This window comes from Elephas maximus, chromosome 11, assembly GCF_024166365.1.
Source record: "Elephas maximus indicus isolate mEleMax1 chromosome 11, mEleMax1 primary haplotype, whole genome shotgun sequence".
NCBI classification, from domain to species: Eukaryota; Metazoa; Chordata; class Mammalia; order Proboscidea; family Elephantidae; genus Elephas; species Elephas maximus.
In genome coordinates, this window is record NC_064829.1 from 74,147,786 (window position 1) to 74,171,429 (window position 23,644).

The 23,644-nt window shown below is 38.3% G+C and overlaps 1 protein-coding gene across 2 annotated transcripts in view; it reads left to right on the forward strand.

Moving 5' to 3' along the window:
• The window catches only part of CDH7 (cadherin 7), a 151,168-nt gene extending 135,374 nt beyond the window's left edge, over positions 1-15,794 (forward strand). For both annotated transcript variants that reach the window (XM_049900734.1, XM_049900733.1), the window contains exon 12: positions 14,717-15,794. In XM_049900734.1, coding sequence (XP_049756691.1) covers positions 14,717-15,210 — 494 coding nt within the window. In that variant the 3' untranslated portion in view covers positions 15,211-15,794. The remainder of the gene's footprint in view (positions 1-14,716) is intronic.
• Positions 15,795-23,644: the final 7,850 nt, after the last annotated feature.

Genomic DNA, 23,644 nt, shown 5'->3' on the forward strand with positions numbered 1-23,644 from the left:
CTTGAATAAAAATGATGCCCCATCACCACCACTAATTTGATTACACATTTTTATCATAGTTTAATTCACAGTTGTTGACATATGCTGTCACCAGGTTGAGAGCACTTAAAAAAAAAAATTCTATGAATGAGTGACACATTCAATTATTACCTCAGTGTATTTTTTATTTTTAGGAAGTGATCAGATTAAGTAATTTTACCTGTTTTGTTTTAAAATATGGCTTCAATATTAAATATTGGACATCTGAGAATATGGTACCTAGATTCTTTCTCTCATTCTGCACAAAAAGAGCTTTTTTTTTTTTTTGCCGTACACTAAAGCTGTCACTGAATTTGTTATATTGTTTTTTGTTTTTCCTTTCTTGGACCTTGAGGTCCAAGTAATTGGGGTCCTATAGCATTCCCTCTAGCTCTCTGCTCCTCAGATTCAACTGGGATTAGTTAGACTGAAGCCGCTTCATAACACTGGCTTAATAAGATGTTTGTGGAAACTCACTGCACATTGAATGGCATTCAAGCCTTTCCTGTGTGTCTGGGGTGGCTAGCTTGACATTTAGCTGTCATGCATCTTTTTACTTCTCTTCCTGATCTACCAAGTGGTAAACCGCATTTGTTCTCCTGTTACTGTGGCTACACCTGAGTGTGTTCAACTGGAAAGTATTTGTCTACTTTTGTAAGTGGTAGTGAACATTTCTTAAATAAAAAATACATTATATTGTTGGAAAAAAGGGGTGGCAGTATGCAAAAGATTGATCCTTATCATACCTTATAACAATAGAACACATTTGACGTAGCAGTCCTAGTGAAAATAATGAGCAGACTGCAAATGCTAATGGGTCCCTTTCAAACAAGTGTGAGCATACTAAAAAATTTGTTACCTTTAATAAGCTCTTAAGAGGTGCTAGACATTCATCTTAGTGCTTTACAAACATTATATAATTTAATATCTCACAACAAATTTCTGAGGACTGGTATTATTATTATACCCAATTTTTTATATGGGAAAACTATCTTAGAGGCAAAGAAACACGTACCAATTAGAGACCGAATGAGCGTCAGAGCTAGGACCCAAGCACAGATAAGACTGCCCTCTCAGTCTTCTTTACGAGGTATTTTTTCCTATGTGTTTTCCAATATGAAAGACCCATGTGTCTCTGGGAAATGCCCGTAGGTCCGTGGGTAGCATTGTCCCAAACCCATTGCCGTCTAGTCGACTCATAGCAACCCTATAGGACAGAGTAGAACTGCCCCATAGAGTTTCCAAGGAGAGCCTGGTGGATTTGAACTGCCGACCTTTTGGTTAGCAGCCATAGCACTTACCCACTACACCACCAGGGTTGGCACTACCAAATTAGAGACAAACGGTATCTTTCATCTGCTTTACATAGCAGCATTATCATTTCTTTTGTTAACTCCGAGTGTCCAGTTTAAAGTATTCTCCAACCCCGTCTAACCTTGCAATAGCACAGTTAGAATTGTGTATGTTAAATCTGAGATTATATTAGAGTGCAGCCAAAATACAATATACTAATTTTCTGTACATGTAAAATATTCATTGTACTTAGGTCAGTTTTGTTCTCTACCTTAAGAGTCAAACAAAATCATTCTAACTTCCATATTTAAAGAAGAACTTGGAGATAGTAATTAGTCTTTTTCTGTCTTGAGGCACTGGAAAATGTCTGAGTTAGACTGTGTCTAATTCAGATATTTCTCAGATCTAGATAGGTATATTCAACATTCTCTTGGAAAGCTCGTCATACAACCCTTTCCCATTGCTAGGAAATCTGGATTTAAGGACATAATGATGATTATTTAAAATATATATATATAGTGCTTATTATGTGTAGCACTATTTTAAGCATATTACAAATATAAACTGATTTAATCTTTATAAGATGACATGCATTAGTCCCTGCGGGGTGAGTACTGTCATTACCTTTATTTTGGAGAGGAGGAAACTGAGGCGGGGAAAGGCTATGTATCTTGCCCATGTCCACATGGTTAGTGAATGGAGAAGCAGGAATTCAAAGTAGATGAACTCCTTAAATGGGCAGAGCCAATGTTTCTAGAGAAGGGATTTGAGGCACATTCCACGGGTTATAATATACGAGTGGCTTGACTAGGGTGTGAGATGACCAGAATACAAAGACAACCAGGGAGGGAAGTTGGAGTCAAAGGTAACTTTCTGGTTTGAGTATTTGCTTGATTGAAAAAGATCAGAACAGATTTTACCCATTGTTTTGAGTTGATAACAACTCACAGTGACCCTGTTGGACAGGCAGAACTGCCCCATAGGGTTTCCAAGACAGTAATCAGAAGCAAACTGCCACATCTTTCTCACATCGAGTGGCTGGTGGGTTCAAACTACTGACATTCGAGTTAGCAGCGAGTGCTTAATTACTGTACCACCAAGGAACCTCTCCAATCAGATTACCAAACCCACTGCTGTCGAGTTGATTCCAACTCACAGTGACCCTGTAGGACAGAGTAGAACTGCCCACAGTGTTTCCAAGGCTGGAAATCTCTGCAGAAGCAGACTGCCACATTCTTCTCTCCTTCAGCAGCTAGCAGGTTTAAACTGCCAACATTATTGGTTAGAGCTGAGTGCTTTAGCCACTGCACCACCAGGGCTTCTGAATCAGATTAGAGGAAAGTTAATGAATTTATATCTTTGAATGTCATACAAATGACAGATTTGTGCAGAAAGTTGTAGTAGTAAAAGTAGTGCACTTATTAGGCACTTACTCTACGCTGAGAAGGTTATATGTATTTATTATTAATAAAAATTGTGAGTAGTCATTTGTAATACAATCTGATTAATCCGGAGAATTAGATGTGAGTCATCAGTAATGACCATATGTAGCAGGTAGTTGAAATCCTTGGGTTTCATTGAGCTCACCTAGGAAGAGTGTTGGGTGCAAAGGGAAGAAAATAAGGACAGAACTTGAGAAACACTCACAGTAAGTGTTGACTTATTAGAGAAGAGCAACCCCAAAACAAATCATGGTTTGAGAGTCTTTAGATGGGGACTTTTCTTTTTAAAAGAGCTGCAAGAAACCTCGTAATGTTCTGTTGAACTAGTTCAGTAGCACTTACCCACATTGGGGTTCCTGGTGGAAGTTCTGTGTCAAAACATGACAGATATGATGTAAAAGAAGGGCTAGAAAGCATTCATTTTATTTGACAAATGGCAAGGTTATCAGTAACCTTAGTTTCAGGTTACTGTTACTAATGTGGGGATTAGCAATACGGGAAAAGCCATACTGCTCTTGTTTAGGAGTAAACAGGATATAAGAAAGTGAAGATGTGGAGTAGGCTATGTTTCCAAAAAAGTAAAAGTCAGTGAAGTGAAGTGTAGCTGCAGATACATTGTTGATTGGAAATGGCAGGAAACTGTTCCCACTTGGGGACCTCTCTGTGTTATCCTGAGAGCAAGGAGTCCTAGCGGAGTAGTGGGGTTTAGAATTGACATTGAAATGGGTTGGGGGTTTCCTTGTAATGGTTGTTCCTGATCACAGGCCAGTAAATTAACATTCAATTCAATATTAAAACAAAATTGGTGAAATTTAAGTAGTGCCAAATGGAGAAACTGTAACAGACTTTTTCATGATTTTTATTCTAGTCAATAAGATCAAAGAAGAGTGATGAGTCAACACATAAGAAGGTATTAAATGACTAAGTTCTACTTGCACATTGATTTGGGCAACTGTTTTAAATAAATTATTGAACTTGAATACAGATTGTGCTAGCAGCTTTTTTATTTAAGTAATTTTTCAGTTATACCTTATAGATACAGCAATAATTACAGTTATAATAGCTGTTTACTGTTCAGTGTATTCTTTGGCAATAAAACATTGAGATTAGTATACTCTAACACCCCACGCAACTAAGATTTTTCCAATATTTCTGAATATTTTGTTTAGACCATAAGTCCAAAAGAAATATACGAGCCACAGATGTGAACTACATATGTAATTTTAAATTCCCTAGTAGTGTCATTAGAAAAAGGAACAAGTGCAAATAAGTGTTAATAAATATACTTCAGTTAATAATATCCAAAATATTCTCAGTTTAACACATAATCAATAAAAATTATTAATGATGTATTTTACAATCATTAAAAAATTAAATCTTTGAAATCACATGTATATTTTACACTTAGAGCTCATCTCAGTTCAGAAGAGCCACATTTCAAGTGCTCAATAGCTACATGTGGCTAGTGGCTCCTATAGTGAACAGTTCAAATTCAGAAAATACCCTGGAGAATTAATAAGAAGTTCTGACTGTTTATACAGACCACAGAGAAGAGAGCCTGTTGAAATGTTGTTTCTTGCTGAAATGACTCATCCTCCATGCCTAGCTCAAACGTACTCTCTCCTGTAAGACTTCCTCTGAACATCCTGGCCAGAAATAATCACTTGCCTATGTTTTCCTGGTGGTACAATGGTTAAGCCCTCATCTGCTAACCGAAAGATTGGTGGTTTGATCCCACCAGCTGCTCCGCAGGAGAAAGATGTAGCAATCTGCTTCTTATGGAAGATTACAGCCTTGGAAACCCTATGGGGCAGTTCTACTCTGTCCTATCAGGTCACTCTGAGTCAGAATCAACTCGACAGCAATGGATTTAGCACTCCCCTGGCATATTTTATATTGCTGTATAATTTATTGCATCGTATAATAGTTGTTTGAATGTTTTTAATACAAAATATTGTGCTTCCTCATGGCAAGAGCTACCTGAATATCTCCAGTCACAATGCCTTGCCCATCATTTATTCATCTATTTAACAAATAGTAAATGTACACTCAAAATGAGAAGAAACAGCTGCAAACACCCATTTATAATCAGAACCTGGAATGTACAAGGTATGAATCTAGGAAAATTAGAAATCGTCAAAAATGAATTGGAATGCATAAACATCGATATCCTAGGCATTAATGAACTGAAATGGACTGGTATTGGTCATTTTGAATCAGACAATCATATAGTCTACTATGCTGGGAATGACAACCTGAAGAGGAATGGTGTTGCATTCATCGTCAAAAAGAACATTTCAAGATCTATCCTGAAGTACCATGCTGTCAGTGATAGGAAAATATCCACATGCCTACAAGGAAGACCAGTTAATATGACTATTATTCAAATATACGCACCAGCCACTAGAGCCAAAGATGAAGAAATAGAAGATTTTTATCAGCTGCTGCAGTCTGAAATTGATCGAACATACAATCAAGATGCATTGATAATTACCGGTCATTTTAATGCAAAAGCTGGAAACAAAGAAGAAGGATCAGTAGTTGGAAAATATGGCCTTGGTGATAGAAACAATGCCGGAGATTGAATGATAGAATTTTGCAAGACCAACGACTTTTTCATTGCAAATACGTTCTTTCACCAGCATAAATGGCAAATATACACACGGACCTTGCCAGATGGAACACACAGAAATCAAATTGACTACATCTGTGGAAAGAGACGATGGAAAAGCTCAATATCATCAGTCAGAACAAGGCCAGGGGCCGACTGTGGAACGCACCATCAATTGCTCATATGCAAGTTCAAGCTGAAACTGAAGAAAATCAGAGCAAGTCCACGAGAGCTAAAATATGACCTTGAGTATATCCCACCTGAATTTAGAGACCATCTCAAGAATAGATTTGATGCATTGAACACTGGTGACTGAAGACCGGACGAGTTGTGGAATGACATCAAGGACATTATACATGAAGAAAGCAAGAGGTCATTGAAAAGACAGGAAAGAAAGAAAAGACCAAGATGGATGTTGGAGGAGACTCTGAAACTTGCTCTTGAACATCGAGCAGCTAAAGCAAAAGGAAGAATCAATGAAGTAAAAGAACTGAACAGAAGATTTCAAAGGATGGCTCGAGAAGACAAAGTAGAGTATTATAATGACATGTGCAAAGAGCAGGAAATGGAAAATCAAAAGGGAAGAACATGCTGGGTGTTTCTCAAGGTGAAAGAACTGAATAAAAAATTCAAGCCTAGAGTTGCAATAGTAAAGGATTCTGCAGGGAAAATACTAAATGACGCAGGAAGCATCAAAAGAAGATGGAAGGAATACACAGAGTCATTATACCAAAAAGACTTAGTCAATGTTCAATCATTTCAAGAGGTGGCATATGATCAGGAATTGGTGGTACTGAAGAAAGAAGTCCAAGCTGCTCTGAAGGCATTGGCGAAAAACAAGGCTCCAGGAATCGATGGAATATCAGCTGAGATGTGTCAACAAATGGATGCAGTGCTGGAGGTGCTCACTCGTCTATGCCAAGAAATATGGAAGACGGCTTCCTGGCCAACTGACTGGAAGAAATCCATATTTATTCCTATTCCCAAGAAAGGTGATCCAACCAAATATGGAAATTATAGAACGATATCATTAATATCACACACAAGCAAAATTTTGCTGAAGATCATTCAAAAACGGCTGCAGCAGTATATCGACAGGGAACTGCCAGAAATTCAGGCCACTTTCAGAAGAGGGCATGGAACCAGGGATATCATTGCTGATGTCAGATGGATCTTGGCTGAAAGCAGAGAGTACCAGAAGGATGTTTACCTGTGTTTTATGGACTATGCAAAGACAGTCGACTGTGTGGATCATAACAAATTATGGATAACATTGCGAAGAATGGGAATTCCAGAACACTTAATTCTGCTCCTGAGGAACCTTTACATAGATCAAGAGGCAGTTGTTTGGACATAACAAGGGGATACTGCATGGTTTAAAGTCAGGAAAGGTGTGCGCCAGAGTTGTATTCTTTGACCATATCTATTCAATCTGTATGCTAAGCAAATAATCCGAGAAGCTGGACTATACGAAGAAGAACGGGATTGGAGGAAGACTCATTAACAACCTGCATTCTGCAGATGACACAACCTTGCTTGCTGAAAGTGAAGAGGACTTGAAGCACTTACTAATGAAGATCAAAGACCACAACCTTCAGTATGGATTGCACCTCAATATAAAGAAAACAAAAATCCTCACAACTGGACCAATAAACAACATCATGATAAATGGAGACAAGATTGAAGTTGTCAAGGACTTCATTTTACTTGGATCCACAATCAACAGCCATGGAAGCAGCAGTCAAGAAATCAAAAGACACATTGCATTGGGCAAATCTGCTGCAAAGGACCTCTTCAAAGTGTTGAAAAGCAAAGGTGTCACCTTGAAGAATAAGATGCACCTGACCCAAGCCATGGTATTTTCAATCACATCATATGCATGGGAAAGCTGGACAGTGAATAAGGAAGATCAAAGAAGAATTGATTCCTTTGAACTGTGGTGTTGGCGAAGAATACTGAACACACCATGGACTGCCAGAAGAAGGAACAAATCTGTCTTGGAAGAAGTACAACCAGAATGCTCCTTAGAAGCAAGGATGGCAAGACTTACATAGTTTGGATATGTTGTCAGGAGGGATCAGTCTCTGGAGAAGGATAGCATGCTTGGCAAAGTACAGGGTCAGTGGAAAAGAGGAAGACCCTAAACGAGGTGGATTGACACAGTGGCCGCAATAGTGGGTTCAAGCATAAGAACGATTGTAAGAAAGGCTCAGGACCGGGCAGCGTTTTGTTCTGTTGTGTGTGGGGTTGCTATGAGTCGAAACCAACTCGATGGCACCTAACAACAACAACAACAACAACAAATACACACTGGCTACCAAGTATTGTCCTATGTGCTTGACGTATATTAGTTGGCGGGGGGGTGGGGGTGGTGATTCACCGCTCTTACAGGGCTCACGCTTTAGCAGATCAGTGCTCAGCAGTAAAAAGTAAATGAAATTCAGAATTTAACCTATGGTGATAGTCTGTAAACAATGGGTTAAATTTAAGGATGTGATATTTATCAGGGATACATATGAAATTTTGCAATTTGATTTTTTAAAAAATTTTCTTTACACAATTTTTATGTGGAAGAGGTTTGTGGTTTTAAATGAACACCAGAGTCAACATTTGAAATGTGTTTTTAAAAAATACAAGAATGGAAATAATTCCTTTATAATGTAAACAGCCTTCTGTGGCAGTGGTATAATTGTGTAATGTCAGATTATGTCCAGAGAATTCTGCCTAGTCTGGGTGCCATAATTGAATATTGAATCTTGTGACATTTGCAAGCACAGAAGACCCAGAGTAGGGAGAAAAATGTGGGACAGAACTCAAATTCTTAAAAAATCCAGACCTACTGGGCCAGTTGAGACTACGAGACTCCCTGAGACTCTTGCTCTGAGATACTCTCTGAACCTTGCACCAAAACTACCCCCTGAGGTCACCTTTTAGCTAAATAACAGATTGGCTCTTGAAATGAAGAGTATTACCAGTGAGTACTTCGCACCTTTATAAAGTCATCTGTATGAGATCAAATGGTTGATAATTTCTCTCAAACAAAGATGAAGGGGTAAGGGGAGAGGAAAACCAGATTACTGGACAGAAACATCCAGAAGGGAATTAAAGAGAATGTTAATACATTGTGAAAAATGTAACCAGTGTCTCTGAACAATTTGTGTAGTTAAATTGGAACTGAATATTCTGTGTAAACTTTCATCGAAAACACAATGAAATATTATTTAAAAAAAGAAAAGCCAAGGATGACACTAAAAGTGCCTTTAGAGCAAATATATATGGTGTGCAAAGAGTCTGCCATCTTTAAGAAGCTATGACTTTTGCTGATAAAAGGAGTGAATTGGAGAGATGAGCTTCTTAATTGTAGAGACAGAAGAAAAATATTCTTTAAATACGGGGATTCTCTCTTTAGTTCCCAAAAAACAGTTAATACTTGTTCTATGTAAAGGATAGCATCTATTTTTAATACATGATCAAGCAGTTATGGATTAGCCACAAGGAAGTTTGTTAAGACCCTAGGACTAAAATACTTTAAAGGTGATCCAATAAAAATCATGTTTCAGTTTAAGTGTCTAGATTTCTATCTGCCTTAGACCACCCTAAAGTTGAGAATAAAGGGGCCTACTAATTTACAGTATGGTGTATGTTTCCCACTTCTGTATTTCTTCCATTTTTCCTTCCTTTCATTCCTCTCCATTTGGGGAGAACAGTGCTGTCCTGGTCAGCATGCCTCTCAGCACACACACACATCTGTACCTTCTTGCAGCCACTTGCACTGTGATTTGTACTGTATTTACATGTGCTAGCTGCTAACTCAAAGGTCCGTTGTTTGAATCCACCAGCCACTCTGAGGAAGAAAGGTGTGGCAGTCTGCTTCTGTAAAGATCACAGCCTTGTAAACCTTATGGGGCAGTTCTATTCTGTCCTGTATGGTCACTATGAGTCAGAAGCAACTCAATGGCAAAGGTTTTTTGTTTGTTTTTTATAGCCTACAAAGTTATAAACCGCTTGCATGTAGGGGCTCTCTCCTGTTTACTATTATTCCAGGATCCAACACTATTACCTACACATGGGGATATTCAGTAGACGTTGAATTGATTATTATGAAGCTGAATACTAAAACTAGAAATTTAGCTCAACGTGATGCATTTACTGCTGCAGTAGAATTTCAGCTTCTCATGTCTACTCTTCCCCTCCTCCTATCTTTAGTCCAGTCAGAGTGATTTGTTTTTTGAATGACAAATCTGGTAACATCATGCATTGGTTTAAAACGCTTCTGTGCTTAGGCCTGCAGGGTAGACTACTGCATGAATCTCCAGCCTCATCTCCCACCTTCCTTTGCTATCCAGCCACATTGGCCTCAGGACCTTTGCTCACACCATTCACTGTGCCAAGAAGGTTCTTCCGTATCTGTTGCCCACATCCGGCAGTTATCCTCATTTAAGGCTTCCTCATCTGGATCTGTTTCCCCTAATATATTGATTCTCGTGCAATCACATTTCCATCTTTTGGGATACTTACCACACTTCTATTTTTGTATTTATTTGCTTTGGTGTTTGATTAATGTCTGCCTGCCACATTTAATTGTAAATGCTCCATGAGGAAAAACATTGTGTCAGCTCCTCTGTGTGACATTATATGATCACACCTAAAGCATATAATAGTCAACATACATTTGTTAAATAGATACCTAAATTCACAAACAAGCATAATATAATTGTCACATGTCTAGACGTCAGTTAGACTTAAATATTTTTTTCTGTCTCCACTCAAAAGTATAGCCTATATGACAGAAAAGACATATGATAAAACCTCTTAAAATATGTAATCTTGTGCTTACTTAGGCAGAAAATATTCTTTTTAATACAAGGATTATCTCCATAATCCCTGAAGAGCAGTTAATACTTGCTCTATGTAAAGGTTAAAATTTATTTTTATACGTGCTCAAGTAGTTAGAAATTAATATTCTCCCAAGGCATTGAAATGTTAAATTGTCTAACCTAAAATACTTCACATTTTTCCTTGCTTTGAGCAAGACTGGGAAATAAGTCAAACTCCACAAGATATCAATATAGTTGATGTGTGTTCTGTCTGTGGGCTGACACACACCCATGGGTATGCTCCTGCCTCGTTTTACTGAGGACTGTATCTGAACATTAAAAGGCAAGTTGATTAGTAGTGTGAAAATACATTTTCAATAGAATATAGGAAATAATTATATGTGTGTGTGCCTATAAAAATATTATAATTGTATGAAGGAAAAAGAATTGACAATTTTGAAATAGTTTGCCTATTTAGACAATGATTCAAATTAAAAGAGCGAGTTATTATTACATAACTCTTAAAACCCTCACTTATGCTTATCTGTTTCTTACAACCTTTTGCACTCAATTAGATAGCACTCCCCTGAGTTTTGCTCTCCAGTATGTGTAACAGAGCTTTCTTATTTTCATCTGCCCTATCAGCCCGCCTCATCTCTGTTCTCGCTGATGCTTACATCTCTGTTCTCTGCCCAATTCAGTTTGACTTTTCAATAAGAAAGCTTTTTGGGTTCCATTTTCATTCTGTTGCACTTTTATTTTGGGGGAACTAAGTGAAACATTTCAGTAACTGAAGCTTTATATAAATCTAAAATTTTATCCATTCATATGTCTTAAAACTTAACAAAGTGTGTTTTCTTTGCGGAGTCCCTGGGTGGCACGAGCAGTTAAGCAGTCAGCTACTGGCCGAAAAAGCTGGTGGTTCGAACACGCCCATAGGCACTTTGGAAGACAGGCCTGGTGATCTGCTTCTGAAAGGTCACTGCCTTGAAAATCTTATGGAGCCCAGTTCTACTCTGACATACATGGGGTTGCCATGAGTCCGAGTCAACTAGACAGCAACTAACAGCAATAGCTTTCTTTGAGCAAACAGTTGTCATTACCCATAGGCTTTGTTTCTCAGTTCCTTTCTATGGAAGTACCGAGCTTCTACTATTACAGAAGGTGCAGAGGCTTTGACAGCTGACAGAGGTGGGGTATGCTTCACCCCTAGTTATTGTGTTTAATTACATTGACCCAGAGACAAGTTGTTTCACACGTCCGAGATAACGGTCAAATGAGCTACCGCCTACCCCAGAGAATTATTAAGAGCATAACATGGCATGTCCTGTATGCTGACCTTCACTTGTCACTTCATCTCCTTTCTTCTCTCCCATTTAATCTTTTTTTTTTTTTTTTTAATCTTTACCACGCATGCTTGTATTTGGTACACCCTCTACTGGGCTTGTTATGTGATCTGTTTTTTTACGTTTTCTTGGTTTAAGGACAAACACTTATGTTTTCAGTTGCTACCTTCGTGGAATTTTGAATTAATGTTCTTGGTAGGCTAGAGGATAACAATGACAACTCCTCTGTGGTACACCTTGCAGTGCCTGGTATTCTGCTGACTCTACTTGCATTATTCCCAAACCTCTCTGTCTCATTAATCCTCCCTGTGAATATGGAAATTAGGTATTGTTATCTTATAGAGTTAGGTTCAGTTAGTTGAAGTTACTTGCCCAAATCACACAACTAGTATGTAGAAAAGCCTAAATTTTATCCAAGTTCCTCTTGACACCAAAGCCAAGGCCCCTTCTGTTGTAACATTCTGGCATGAACCTTGAAAACCACAAGGTCCTGGAATGGTGTATGTACTGATAATCCGTAGGCAAGTAGTCTGGTAAAAAGAAGAGTTGTAGGTCCACTTAGTAGGGAAGGAAGGTGAGGGCCAGGCTACTTAGGGGAGCAGAATGAGAAATGAATGATATGCAAGCAGCAGTTTGTTTTTTTTTATGTTTTTATTTTTGTAAAAATATACATGTAACAACATTTGCTAATTTAACATTTTTTAGGTATACAGTTTCATGATACCAATTACATTAATTGTGTAACTCTCACCCATAATTGTTGCTACATTTCCCATAACCCTAAACAGAAACTCACTGCTTCCCAGATATTGGTTCCCCTTTCCCCCCTCCCTCTCCCCCCAGGTAACCACTAATAAACTTTGGTCTGTACTTATTTGCCTATTGTTATTTTATATAAATGAGATTATACAATATTTTGTCCTTTTGTGATTGACTTATTTCACTCAACGTCATGCTGTCAGAGGTTCATCCATGTTGTGGCATGTATCAGAACTTCATTTATTTTTATGGCCAGGTAGTATTCCGTTGTATGTCTACACCACATTTTGTTTATCCATTGATTTGTCATTGAACATTTAAGTTGTTTCCACCTCTTAGCTATTGTGAATAGTGCTGCAGTGAACATTGGTGTACCTGTGTCTGTTTGCATTGCTGCTTTCAAGTCTCTTGAAAGACCTCGGAGTCTTCTGGTAGCTGGGTCTTCTGATAGCTGTATGTTTAACTTTTTGGGGAACTATGCAAGCAGTCTTGTTGTTGTTGTTCCAAAGTAATTTTTTAATTGTACTTTGAATGAAGGTTTTGGAGAACAAACTAGCTTCTCATTAAAGAGTACACATACTGTTTTATGACATTGGTTAACAGACTCACGACATGGGTTCCCTATTACCAGCTTTCCAGCCCCCTTCTGCCTTCCAGTCCTTGTCCCTGGGTTGGTGCGTCCCTTTAGTGTCATTTTATTGTATGGGCCTCTCTAATCTTTGGACGAAGGGTGAACCTCACGAGTGACTTCATTACTGAGGTAAAAGAGTGTCTGGGGGCCATACTCTTGGGATTTCTCCAGTCTTTGTCAGGGCATGCACTTGTTTTTGAACCACATGTCCAGCATTTTGGTGAGCATCTAAATGTAGTAAATAGTAGCAAAAAAAGAGAATAGGCATATATGTGCCATAGCAACATAAGAGGGTGGCCTGAAGAGTTCAGAACTACATCTAAATTTCTAACTTGTAGGCTGTCAGTATAAGTTTATGAGGTGAGTAATAGGGCAGGGTCAAATGGGCAAGGAAAGACAAGTGCCGCAACAGAAACTGTGGTTTCAAAACTATCTCCAGAGGCATCCAATTAAACGTCCTTCATCTGTCACATTTCTGTTGATGATGAAAAAGGGAACAGCAGTTACCTTAGAACACATATAATTCTCATTGAAGATAATAAATCCATTCTGAATTAAAATTAAACAAGTACTTAGCATTTTGGTTTTACTTTTTTTTAATGTATTCTTATGTCCTTGGTTTTATATTTTTAGTTTTCAAATGTATTCTTAATGCCAAATAAAAACTTTAAAAAGACACTTTAAATATAAATATGCCACTTTTTCAAGCCCCTCTTAAAAATGTGCTGAGACTAATGTATCCTGAACAATCATCAATTTATGTGGAGGTGATAAAAAATTTCCTTAAATATTTTGTATTTATTATAGACCAAGAATTAAAAATAATTTATTTCTTTATATATTTTTGAATTCCAGAATTGAAGAACACTTTTTCCACCTTATTAGTAGACAGTAAAGGAACCATGACATCAAATGTGTGCCCAAGTCAGGTAGCATTTAGTCACTCATAGCCAGTGCAATGCCCTTCTTGGTGTATATTATGAAAAATACAGAATGTGTTCAGCTTATTTCAGCCCAAAGAATAGCCAGTGTAGTTGCTTCCCTTTGTTTCTCTTTATAACCATGTGCTTCACAATTTAATTATTACTCTTGATAAGGGGAAAAAAAATCCTTAACATTAATGGGATGATTGATTCCTTAAATCTGTCTTTGATGCTGAAAAATTCTCACCACCTGTATCCTCTCACTAGGTATAATGCATAAAGACCAAGTTCAGTATTTCATCCATGAAAGTGGGACTCAATTTATTATAGAGAAGCTTTTAATCTTTGTGTATCCAGCCTGACATGCTGAATTTTATTTAACAGCTGAGTTTCACAGACAAGGACTAGCTGTTTCTTCAAAGAACCTGACGAAATGCTGTAATCCATTTCCTTCTGAAATTGCCATTGTTAAATGAGACACAAAACATTTATGAATGCCACTTTGCCTTTCCAGCAATTAAGAGTTCAAAAAAAAAATCAGTTTTTCATGTCATGACTTTGAAATTATTGTATTTATCATGACCTGTGCCTTCCATTTGTGCTATCAAATACTTTGAGGGTTATGTTAAAAAGGGAGACATCAGTTCTGAACAGGTGTGGAAAAGGGTTTCTTGATGTATAAAAGTGTTCTATTTTAAAGCCATTTGAGCAATTTTGAATCATCTACTGCTGTGAATTCCCACAAAAGTAGGTGACCAATTCATTTCCCTTTAAAGGGAAGAAGCTCTGTGAGTCAACGTTCTAGGCTTCATTTCAGCATGAGGAGGGTCAGTGATGGTTGACTGAAACTTTCTCCTTCCTGTCTCATCGTTTCAGTGTTGATTCTCCTGATCGTCACTATGAGAAGACGGAAAAAAGAGCCGCTCATTTTTGACGAGGAGAGGGATATCAGAGAAAATATCGTCCGATATGATGATGAGGGTGGAGGAGAGGAAGACACAGAAGCCTTTGACATGGCTGCGTTAAGAAATCTCAACGTCATCAGAGACACCAAGATCCGGAGGGATGTGACTCCAGAAATTCAGTTCTTGAGCCGACCCACGTTTAAAAGCATCCCAGATAATGTCATTTTTAGGGAATTTATTTGGGAAAGACTGAAAGAAGCCGATGTGGATCCCTGCGCGCCCCCTTATGATTCTTTGCAGACATATGCCTTTGAAGGAAATGGCTCAGTGGCTGAGTCACTCAGTTCTTTAGATTCCATCAGCTCAAACTCTGATCAGAATTACGATTACCTAAGTGACTGGGGACCTCGCTTTAAACGGCTTGCGGACATGTATGGAACTGGCCAGGAGAGTCTGTATTCATAGCCTTGGAACTTTCCTTTGAAACGTACTGAAGAAAATGTAAAAGCAAAAACCACCACATACAGAAAATGAAAACTCCTCTTGCTGGAGGAAACAATGGCTGTAAATAAGTCCCCATTTTTAACTGTTTGGGTTTCTGCCTTGGTGAAGCATATCTTCATTAGACTTATCCAAGGGACTGCACTGACCCAGACTCTGAGCATTTGAAGGCCTTTTGATAAAAAGAAATGCTCAGCAGTTTGTGAATAGATAGCAACTCTCCTATACCTGCAAAGGCACCTAACCTCTATGAGTAAGTAGTGCCTGTGTCCTCTGTGAGCCAAGGCCCTGTACATACATACCTTCACGGTACTGCCTGTGAGAGGACTAGAACATGACCTGCCATGAAAGTCTTGGAACTTCTCGCATATCAAAACCTGAGACAAATTTAATTTACAGTGATGCTTTTAGCTTGCTAGATGATAGAACTCAGCAGCATCTCCTTGCTGTTGGTTAGCAAGTAAATTTTAGGCAATCTTCCCCAAATGAACCTCCCCCCAATACAAAGCCAATGAAATTCAGTTTAAGGCGACATTAACCATTATTTAGCAAGTCAATTATGAAGTGCTCCAAATAATTCTGAAAGTTTGCAGTAGTTTTGAGATGCTTGTGTAGGTATGAAAAAAGTTGCTGTCTATTCGTTGATTTTTATTATCTCTTCTGATTTGTACAGGAGAAATTTTTCTTTTCTTTTCTTTTTTTTTTTTTGACACATGGTGTTATATTTATTTTGGACCTCCAATCTCCACTAAATTCAGGTCCATCTTACTGCCTCATAGTATTAAACTCGTCAGAACATGCTGATTTTTCTCCAGTCTGAGCTACATGAAGGAAATGAAGCATGGAAATGTAGAAATAATAGTAAAGCAATTGAGCCCCGTCGCCGTTCATATCTCAGAGAGGAGCACAGCTACAAGGACACATGAGTTGTTCTTCTGAGCCATTAGAGTGTACAAAACATTGGAATAAAATATTTGTACTTATTATTTTAGAAAGAAGACTTCAGAGAGAACGGCGATTCTCTTTGATGCAAGATTTATTTTTCGAGGTCACACAATCTGTATGCTCCGAAGACTTTTTAGAACATGCCTCCGCCCCAACCTCTTTTGCTGTAAACATGTTCAGTCAAAGACTGACATTTCCTTTATATTTTAAACAATGTAATGTTACAAATTTCAAAACCAATCTTTAAATTCTGATGCAAATATGTCCCTCAAGAATTAACCAAGTGACACATAATTTCTAGACTGGTTTAGATGTGCAAAGTAAGGAAGGCAATTTCAAAAGATCATATGTGTATAAATTTGAAGTGGGATTCTTAGAATAAGGATTTTATTATTTAAAAAAAAAAAGTATTTCTACCTATCATTTTTTTCCTAGAGTAATACTAGTTTAATGTGCATATATTCAGATAAGAAGGAATTTATTTTTTCTTTATTTCTCCTTTTAAAAAGAATTTGTCATTGGATTCCTAATAAATCTGCAGATAGTGGACACTGTGTTGGAAATTGTGTTGGGAAACTGCTTTTGTCCTGAAGGCAAACACTGGATCTAGAATATCCATGTGTGGATTATACGAGAAGAAACTATGTAGGAGTCTGTAAACTTGCAGCCCACCTTTAGAAATGAAGTCTGTGAAAGTGGCCTTCAGCTTCATCAAAATAAATTATTCAATAAATTTGATTATCTCCAAACAGACCTTTAGTTTGGATAAAGTTTTATAGACATTGTTTCATGACTGGATAGATAATGCTTCTTGCTGTATTAATATACATATATATAAAATATGAAAAACCAATTTTGTAACAGTAAAAAGATTCTGCTCTTGACTTTTAGTCACATGTGTAAGTTTTTTTTTCAAATAAAAAAATGTATATGTTACGCTTCCTGAGTCCAATAAAGCAGAATATACTGCAGGAATTATATACACCTTAGATCAGCAAGGTGCTGAGAAGACAGTTCTGTAATAATCCCCTTGTTGTCTGAAAGAAGATAAAATAGTTTAGTACATTTGGATTGTGATGTCAAAAGTGCTGATTGTTGCACATATCACTAAATGGAGCTTTGAATGTATCTTAGAAAAGGAACGTCATTCACCCTTCTTTCTCTCTTTTAAAGTATATGTATATATTTTCCTTTGCCAGTAATAGTTTAGGAAAAGAAAGGCGCACACTTAAATAATGATTTGAATTTTTTGCATCTACACCATTGCTTTTTTATGTGGGGAAGATTATATCAGTATAGTATTGATTTAACGATATTTTTTAAAAAAATTGATTGCTGGACAAATGTCCCTAATAGAATTACATGGAGTCCTCCCTAAGCTTAATTTTAATGGTGGTGAGTTTTTGGTTTTTTTTTTTTTGTAGTTTTCTATTTCTCTTTCTTATTTTGATTTTCTTCTGTGTATCACTGTCTGATATGATACTTGAGAATTAGCACTTATTTTAAACTCAGAGACTGGAACAGCTGATTAATAAGCTCAATCGTAAAGCTAGTTAAGAGAATCTTCCAAAAAATAGCATTTAATATATACCATAACCAAAAAAAAACCAAACCCAGTGCTGTCGAGTCATTTCTGACTCATAGCGACCCTATAGGACAGAGTAGAACTGCCCCATAGAGTTTTGAAGGAGCACCTGGCAGATTCGAACTGCCAACCCTTTGGTTAGCAGCTGTAGCACTTAACCACTACACCACCAGGGTTTCTAATATATACCACATAGTTTTAAGGGACAATATATAGTCTCTTAAAATCAGTCCCTGAGTGGTGCAAACAGTTACTGTGTTCAGCATTTAAAAGGAGCTTCCACAGTATATGGACAGGGGAGTGCCAAAAATTCAAGCCGGATTCAGAAGAAGACTCAGAACCAGGTATATCATTGTGATGTCAGGTGAATCCTGGCTGAAAGAGAATTCCAGAATGAGGTTTACTTGTGTTCTATTGACTATACAAAGCCATTAGACTGTGTGGATCATAACAAATTATAGATACCATTGCAAAGAATGGGAATTCCAGAACACTTAATTGTGCTCATGAGGAACCTGTGCGTAGATCAATAGGCAGTCATTTGAACAGAACAAGGGGATACTGTGTGGTTTAAAGTCAGGAAAGGTGTGAGGGTTACATCCTTTCACTATACCTATTCAGTCTGTATGCTGATCACATAATTTGAGAAGCTGGACTACATGAAGAAGAATGGTGCATCAGGATTGCAGGAATACTCATTAACAACATTACATAGATGACACAACCTTGCTTGCTGAAAGTGAGGAGGACTTGAAGCACTTACTGATGAAGATCAAAGACCACAGTCTTCAGTGTGGATTACGCATCAACATAAAAAAAGACAAAAATCCTCACAACTGGACCAATAAGCAACATGATAAGCAGGTGTCAAGGATTTCATTTTGCCTGGATCCACAATCAACACCCACGGAAGCAGCAGTCAAGAAATCAAAAAACCCATTGCATTGGGCAAATTTGCTGCGAAAGATCTCTTTAAAGCTTTGAAAAGCGAAGATGTCACTTTGAAGACTAAGGTGTGCCTGACCCAAGCCATGGTGTTTTCAGTAGACTCTTATGCATGTGAAAGCTGGACGATGAATAAAGAAGACCGAAGAAGAATTGATGCCTTTGAATTGTGGTGTTGCAGAAGAATATTGAATATACCATGGACTGCTGAAAGAACAAACAAATCTGTCTTAGAAGAAGTACACCCAGAATGCTCCTTAGAAGCAAGGATGGTGAGACTTTGTCTCACATACTTTGGACATGGTATCAGGAGGGATCAGTCCATGGAGAAGGACATCAGGCTTGGTAAAGTAGAGGGTCAGCGAAAAAGAGCAAGACCCTCAGTTGGAACCGACTCAGTGGCACCTAACAACATGTCAAGGAAAGACACTTAAGCCCCCTATTCTGAATTACTATTGTTGTATAATTTTAAATCAGCATAAGGACTATGAAAACCAGAAAATGGACTTTGCACATCAAGCCTAAATTATGAGTCTGGATTGACAGATCAAGCTCATTGTTAAAGTAGTATTCCAAGGTCAGCTACAGACCAGAATCCGGAAAGAGATGACAACAAAAGATTAGCCAGGTGGAGGCAATGAGTAGATCTTTCTGCAGGCCATTAGCTAGGTGACACTGGTAGCCTTTTCCCTTTAACAGGAGGCTTAGCTGTGGCTGACTGCAGTTGAGGTTAGGAGACTACAGGACAAAGGCAGGAAGTAATAGTGTTTAATAATGATCGGTGCCTCTTTGACTCAGCCCACTGAGAATGTTTTAAATTATTTTAACTTCATGCACAATTACTTTTACTACATTGGACGATGAGTGGTCTTAAGCCATTGCCGTGTAGTTGCACAAGGAAGAGTGATATTGGTGTTATGACCCACATGCCCAAAGAAACTGAAATGCAAATAGACTGCTAGGAATTATGTCCAGAAAAAAAATCTAAAAGAGCTTAAAATAAGTTAAATACATGGCAAAAGGCAAGAACAATTTAAAGATTTTAAAGTTTTAAGCACTGGCTGTAAATATTAATCTTTAAAAGTTCAATTTTAATTTGACATCTATTGACTTATAAAATGTTTCAATTACCTCAAATTGCTTTTAAATCCCTATTTCCAGGCTTATTTACAGTTGGAGTGATTAAATTAAACTGATTAAATTGAAGCTTCAACTTACTGTTTCTTGTTAGAGATGGCTGGATGAAGGTAGAATATATATGACAGCAAATAAGCCAATCTATTTTCTATTAGTCCATGTTCTATATTTGATATTATTAAAAAAAAAAAAATTTTTTTTAATTATTTCATGGTAACAGGGATGTTAGCTGCCTAGATCATGATCATCAAAAGAGCAAGAAAGGATTAATAGCATTTGCATTTTAATGTAATTGAAATTGCTTCAGGAAGTACAATATCCTTAAGTAAAATGGGAGGCTATTTGAGGTTGTAATTGGTAGGCATTGTGAACTGGAATTCTGGGGGTAAATTTTCAAGCAAAAACAGGACAGCAACTGTTTGTGTGACATTCTGACACTTTTTCATTGCTATGCTAACTTCTACTGGCTAGGAGTTTAACTGAAAAGGATGTGTGCCTCTGTGTGTGTGTGTGTCTGTGTGTCTGTGTGTCTGTGTGTGTTTGATAGAGATTAGGGAGCATTGTGAAGTATGTCTAAAGAGACCTTTAAAATAGCCTAATAATACCTAGTTAATGCCTGTGTATTATTTTCATTTGGCAAGTGCCTGTTGGGCAATAAGACTAAAAAACCTGGTACTGACTGAAGGGAGAAATATTTTATTTGCTTTAGCAATCTGATTTGATTTATATTCAGAAAAGCACTTTGGTGGTTAAGAGGAGAGCATTTAGCGGAACTATCTGGACAATCACCTTGTTTTATTTTTATTTTATAGATACAATCTCATTGTTAACAGAAAAATATGAAGTGTGAATTATTTATTATGAAATGTCACTGGGTTTTGGCTTCTTGAGTATTACAGCCTGAGAGTGTGGTATACTTGAAAGCACCCCAGGTCTGCGGTTATAAAATCTAGGTTAGAAGCTCAGTTCCAGCACAGTTTTGCTGCACCCAAATGCCATTCTTGTTCCCTTAATTTTTATATCTTCATGATTAAAATTGAGTTAATTACTACCCTGTCTGTTTCAGAGGATTGTGAGATGATTAAGTACGTGTAAACTGTATAACACTGTAAAAATGTAAGGTTTTATTACGGAAAATTATGGAAACAGTGTAATAAGGTTGATTATATTTATTGTTATATGGTGAACACAGATAATTTCTGTTTTGGAAAATATGTATTAGGGAAGAAAACATGTAATTAGTGCCCTAAATTGTGAAAGAATATTCAAATTGACAATTGGCATAATTAATTGAAACCATGACTCAAAAACAGTCATATTAAGGGATGATAAAATCTTTAAAGGCTGGACTGTAACTCAAACTAATTCAATTATATATGAGAATGAAGGGTGTCATCATGGGCAAAGGGTTACGTATAAGTTACATATAAAGAACAATTCTTTTCCACTCACGATGATGATTGAGTGGAAAAAGGCCTTTAGATGAGCCTAACCTCATTATGAAGCGCTGGTGGCTGGTGGTGGAGTGGTTAAGAGCTCTGCTGCTAACCAAAAGGTTGGCAGTTCGAATCCACCAGTTGCTCCTTGGAAACCCTCTGGGGCAGTTCTACTCTGTCCTATAGGGTTGCTATGAGTCAGAATCGATTCACAGCAAGGGGTTTGGTTTTTTGATTTAACCTCATTACAGCACACAAAGACTGTGAAAAGACAGTAAGAAGTACAAGTTAGATTTCTTACAGACATTCAGAGTAGAAAAGAAAGAAAGGTTCTAGAGAATTCAATAATTTTTGTTAGTCATGAGTGGCATATGTGTAATTAATAATTTATACACTTCATAGAAGTAGACTGTAATATTGACTTGACATTGAAACCATTCTGAATAAAATGTATTCTTGTTTTGATGACTAAGAAAGCACTTCCAATAACTTGCAGTAGCTCATCATAGCCTTTAATCAATGAAGCAGCTCTAGGGGATTAAAAAATAATATACGCCAGATATTACTGTTTTGTCAGTGATGTTTTACTCATAAAATGAGTGTTCATGAGCCCTCTACTCAACTTTAGCTATTAGTTATCTGGTTATTGGCAGTTGATGTGAACAGGCATTAGAAATAAATACATTAGTAAGTATGTAACTTGAGGAAACATTGAGTTTAGCATACTTTAGTTCAAAAACAGTCTTAGAGTTGCTTTCCATTAATGAAATCGTGCCAATGGTTTACATTTTTATAAGGAAGGTACTAAGCAGAAAAAATTATATGATTCACTACCTTGCTGGTTCATCTTTTTTTTTTTTTTCTGAGCATAAACAGTTCTGCATATCAAGATGTGGACCATGGTGTATGTTGTTACACTATAGAAAGTACTTCAGAAAGTAATTAACTTTTTAAAACAACAGTTTGACAACTATATAGAAATTGGATTTTACATGTGATAGTGTTAATGGCAAAAAATGAAAGGAAAAAATTTGCAAGGTTAAGTATATATGCATATACATAATTTATGATATAACATATATATACACACACCTATTTTCACACACACATATCTATTTGCACACACACGATACAGGCATATTTGGCCTCATTATATTTATGTGTGTGTTTGGTTTTGGTATACAAACACTCATCACTTAATGACACGGGTAGGTTCCAGAGACCAGGTCATTATGAGAAAATTGGCTTTATGTGAGAGTCGGGGCCACACCCCATCTTTGACACCGGTATCCCCCACCCCGGTGCCTCTCCACCCATGGGGTGCCACCAGCGTTTCTCGTGATGCATGTGTCAGGGTGGGCCACCTTACCCCTCCACGCCTATCCCCCTGCCATGCCTAACACCCCCCCCGCCAAGCCTATCCCCCCTCCGCCACGCCTATCCCCCTGCCAGGCCTATCCGACCACCCCCACCAGGCCTATCCCCCCCGCCACGCCTATCCCTCCGCCAGGCCTATCCCCCTGCCAGGCCTATCCCCCGCCCCCGCCACACCTATCCCTCTGCCGGGCCTATCCCCCCACCAGGCCTATCCCCCCGCCACGTCTATCTCCCCCGCCACGCCTTCCCCCACCACTGCAGAGCCCACAGGGGTTGAGTGTGGGGGTGGTGGTGGCCAAGGGCTGCCTGCCACCTCCGGAGCAGCAGGGTCCCACTATCACCTGGCCGAGCTCCAGGCATCCACGGGGACCCCAGCCTCGCCTCTCCTCCTTCTCGGCTCTGCCGCCTGCAGAGACAGGCCTTGGCGGCAGGCGGCTCCCGGGCCTGCAGGCAGGTGAGTCCGGGACATCTGCGCCCGGTATAAGCTGCCCAAGTGGCAGGGAGGCCTCTTTGGAAGAAGAGACTTCCGAGGCCCTACTCCCCACTCTTGTGGGCCGCCTCCTTCTGCCTCCTCACAGCCCAGCTGCCCCCACCTCCTGCCTTTGCACCGCCCACCTATCCCTGTCGGTGCCCAACCCGGGTAATAGGAACCGCTGGTGGCACGCGCAGCTTCGCTCCGTCTTACAAATCTCCCCTTCCTCCTCCTCCTACCTGTCTCAGGTAGCCTCCTCGTTAATGTGCAAAATAGTTGAATAATAGATTTTTTCTGTTGTGGTAAATGTGAAATGTCAGACAATGAATCGTCTATTACCGAGGAGTAGATGTACAGAGAGAGACACACATACACACAGAGGCACAATGTGAGCCCAATGTTAAAGTGAAGCAAAGGGCTTTGAAAATCTTACTTTTGGTTTTTAAGACACTTATGGCTATCCAATCTCATCTGTACAATTAAATCACGTGAGGAAGGTGA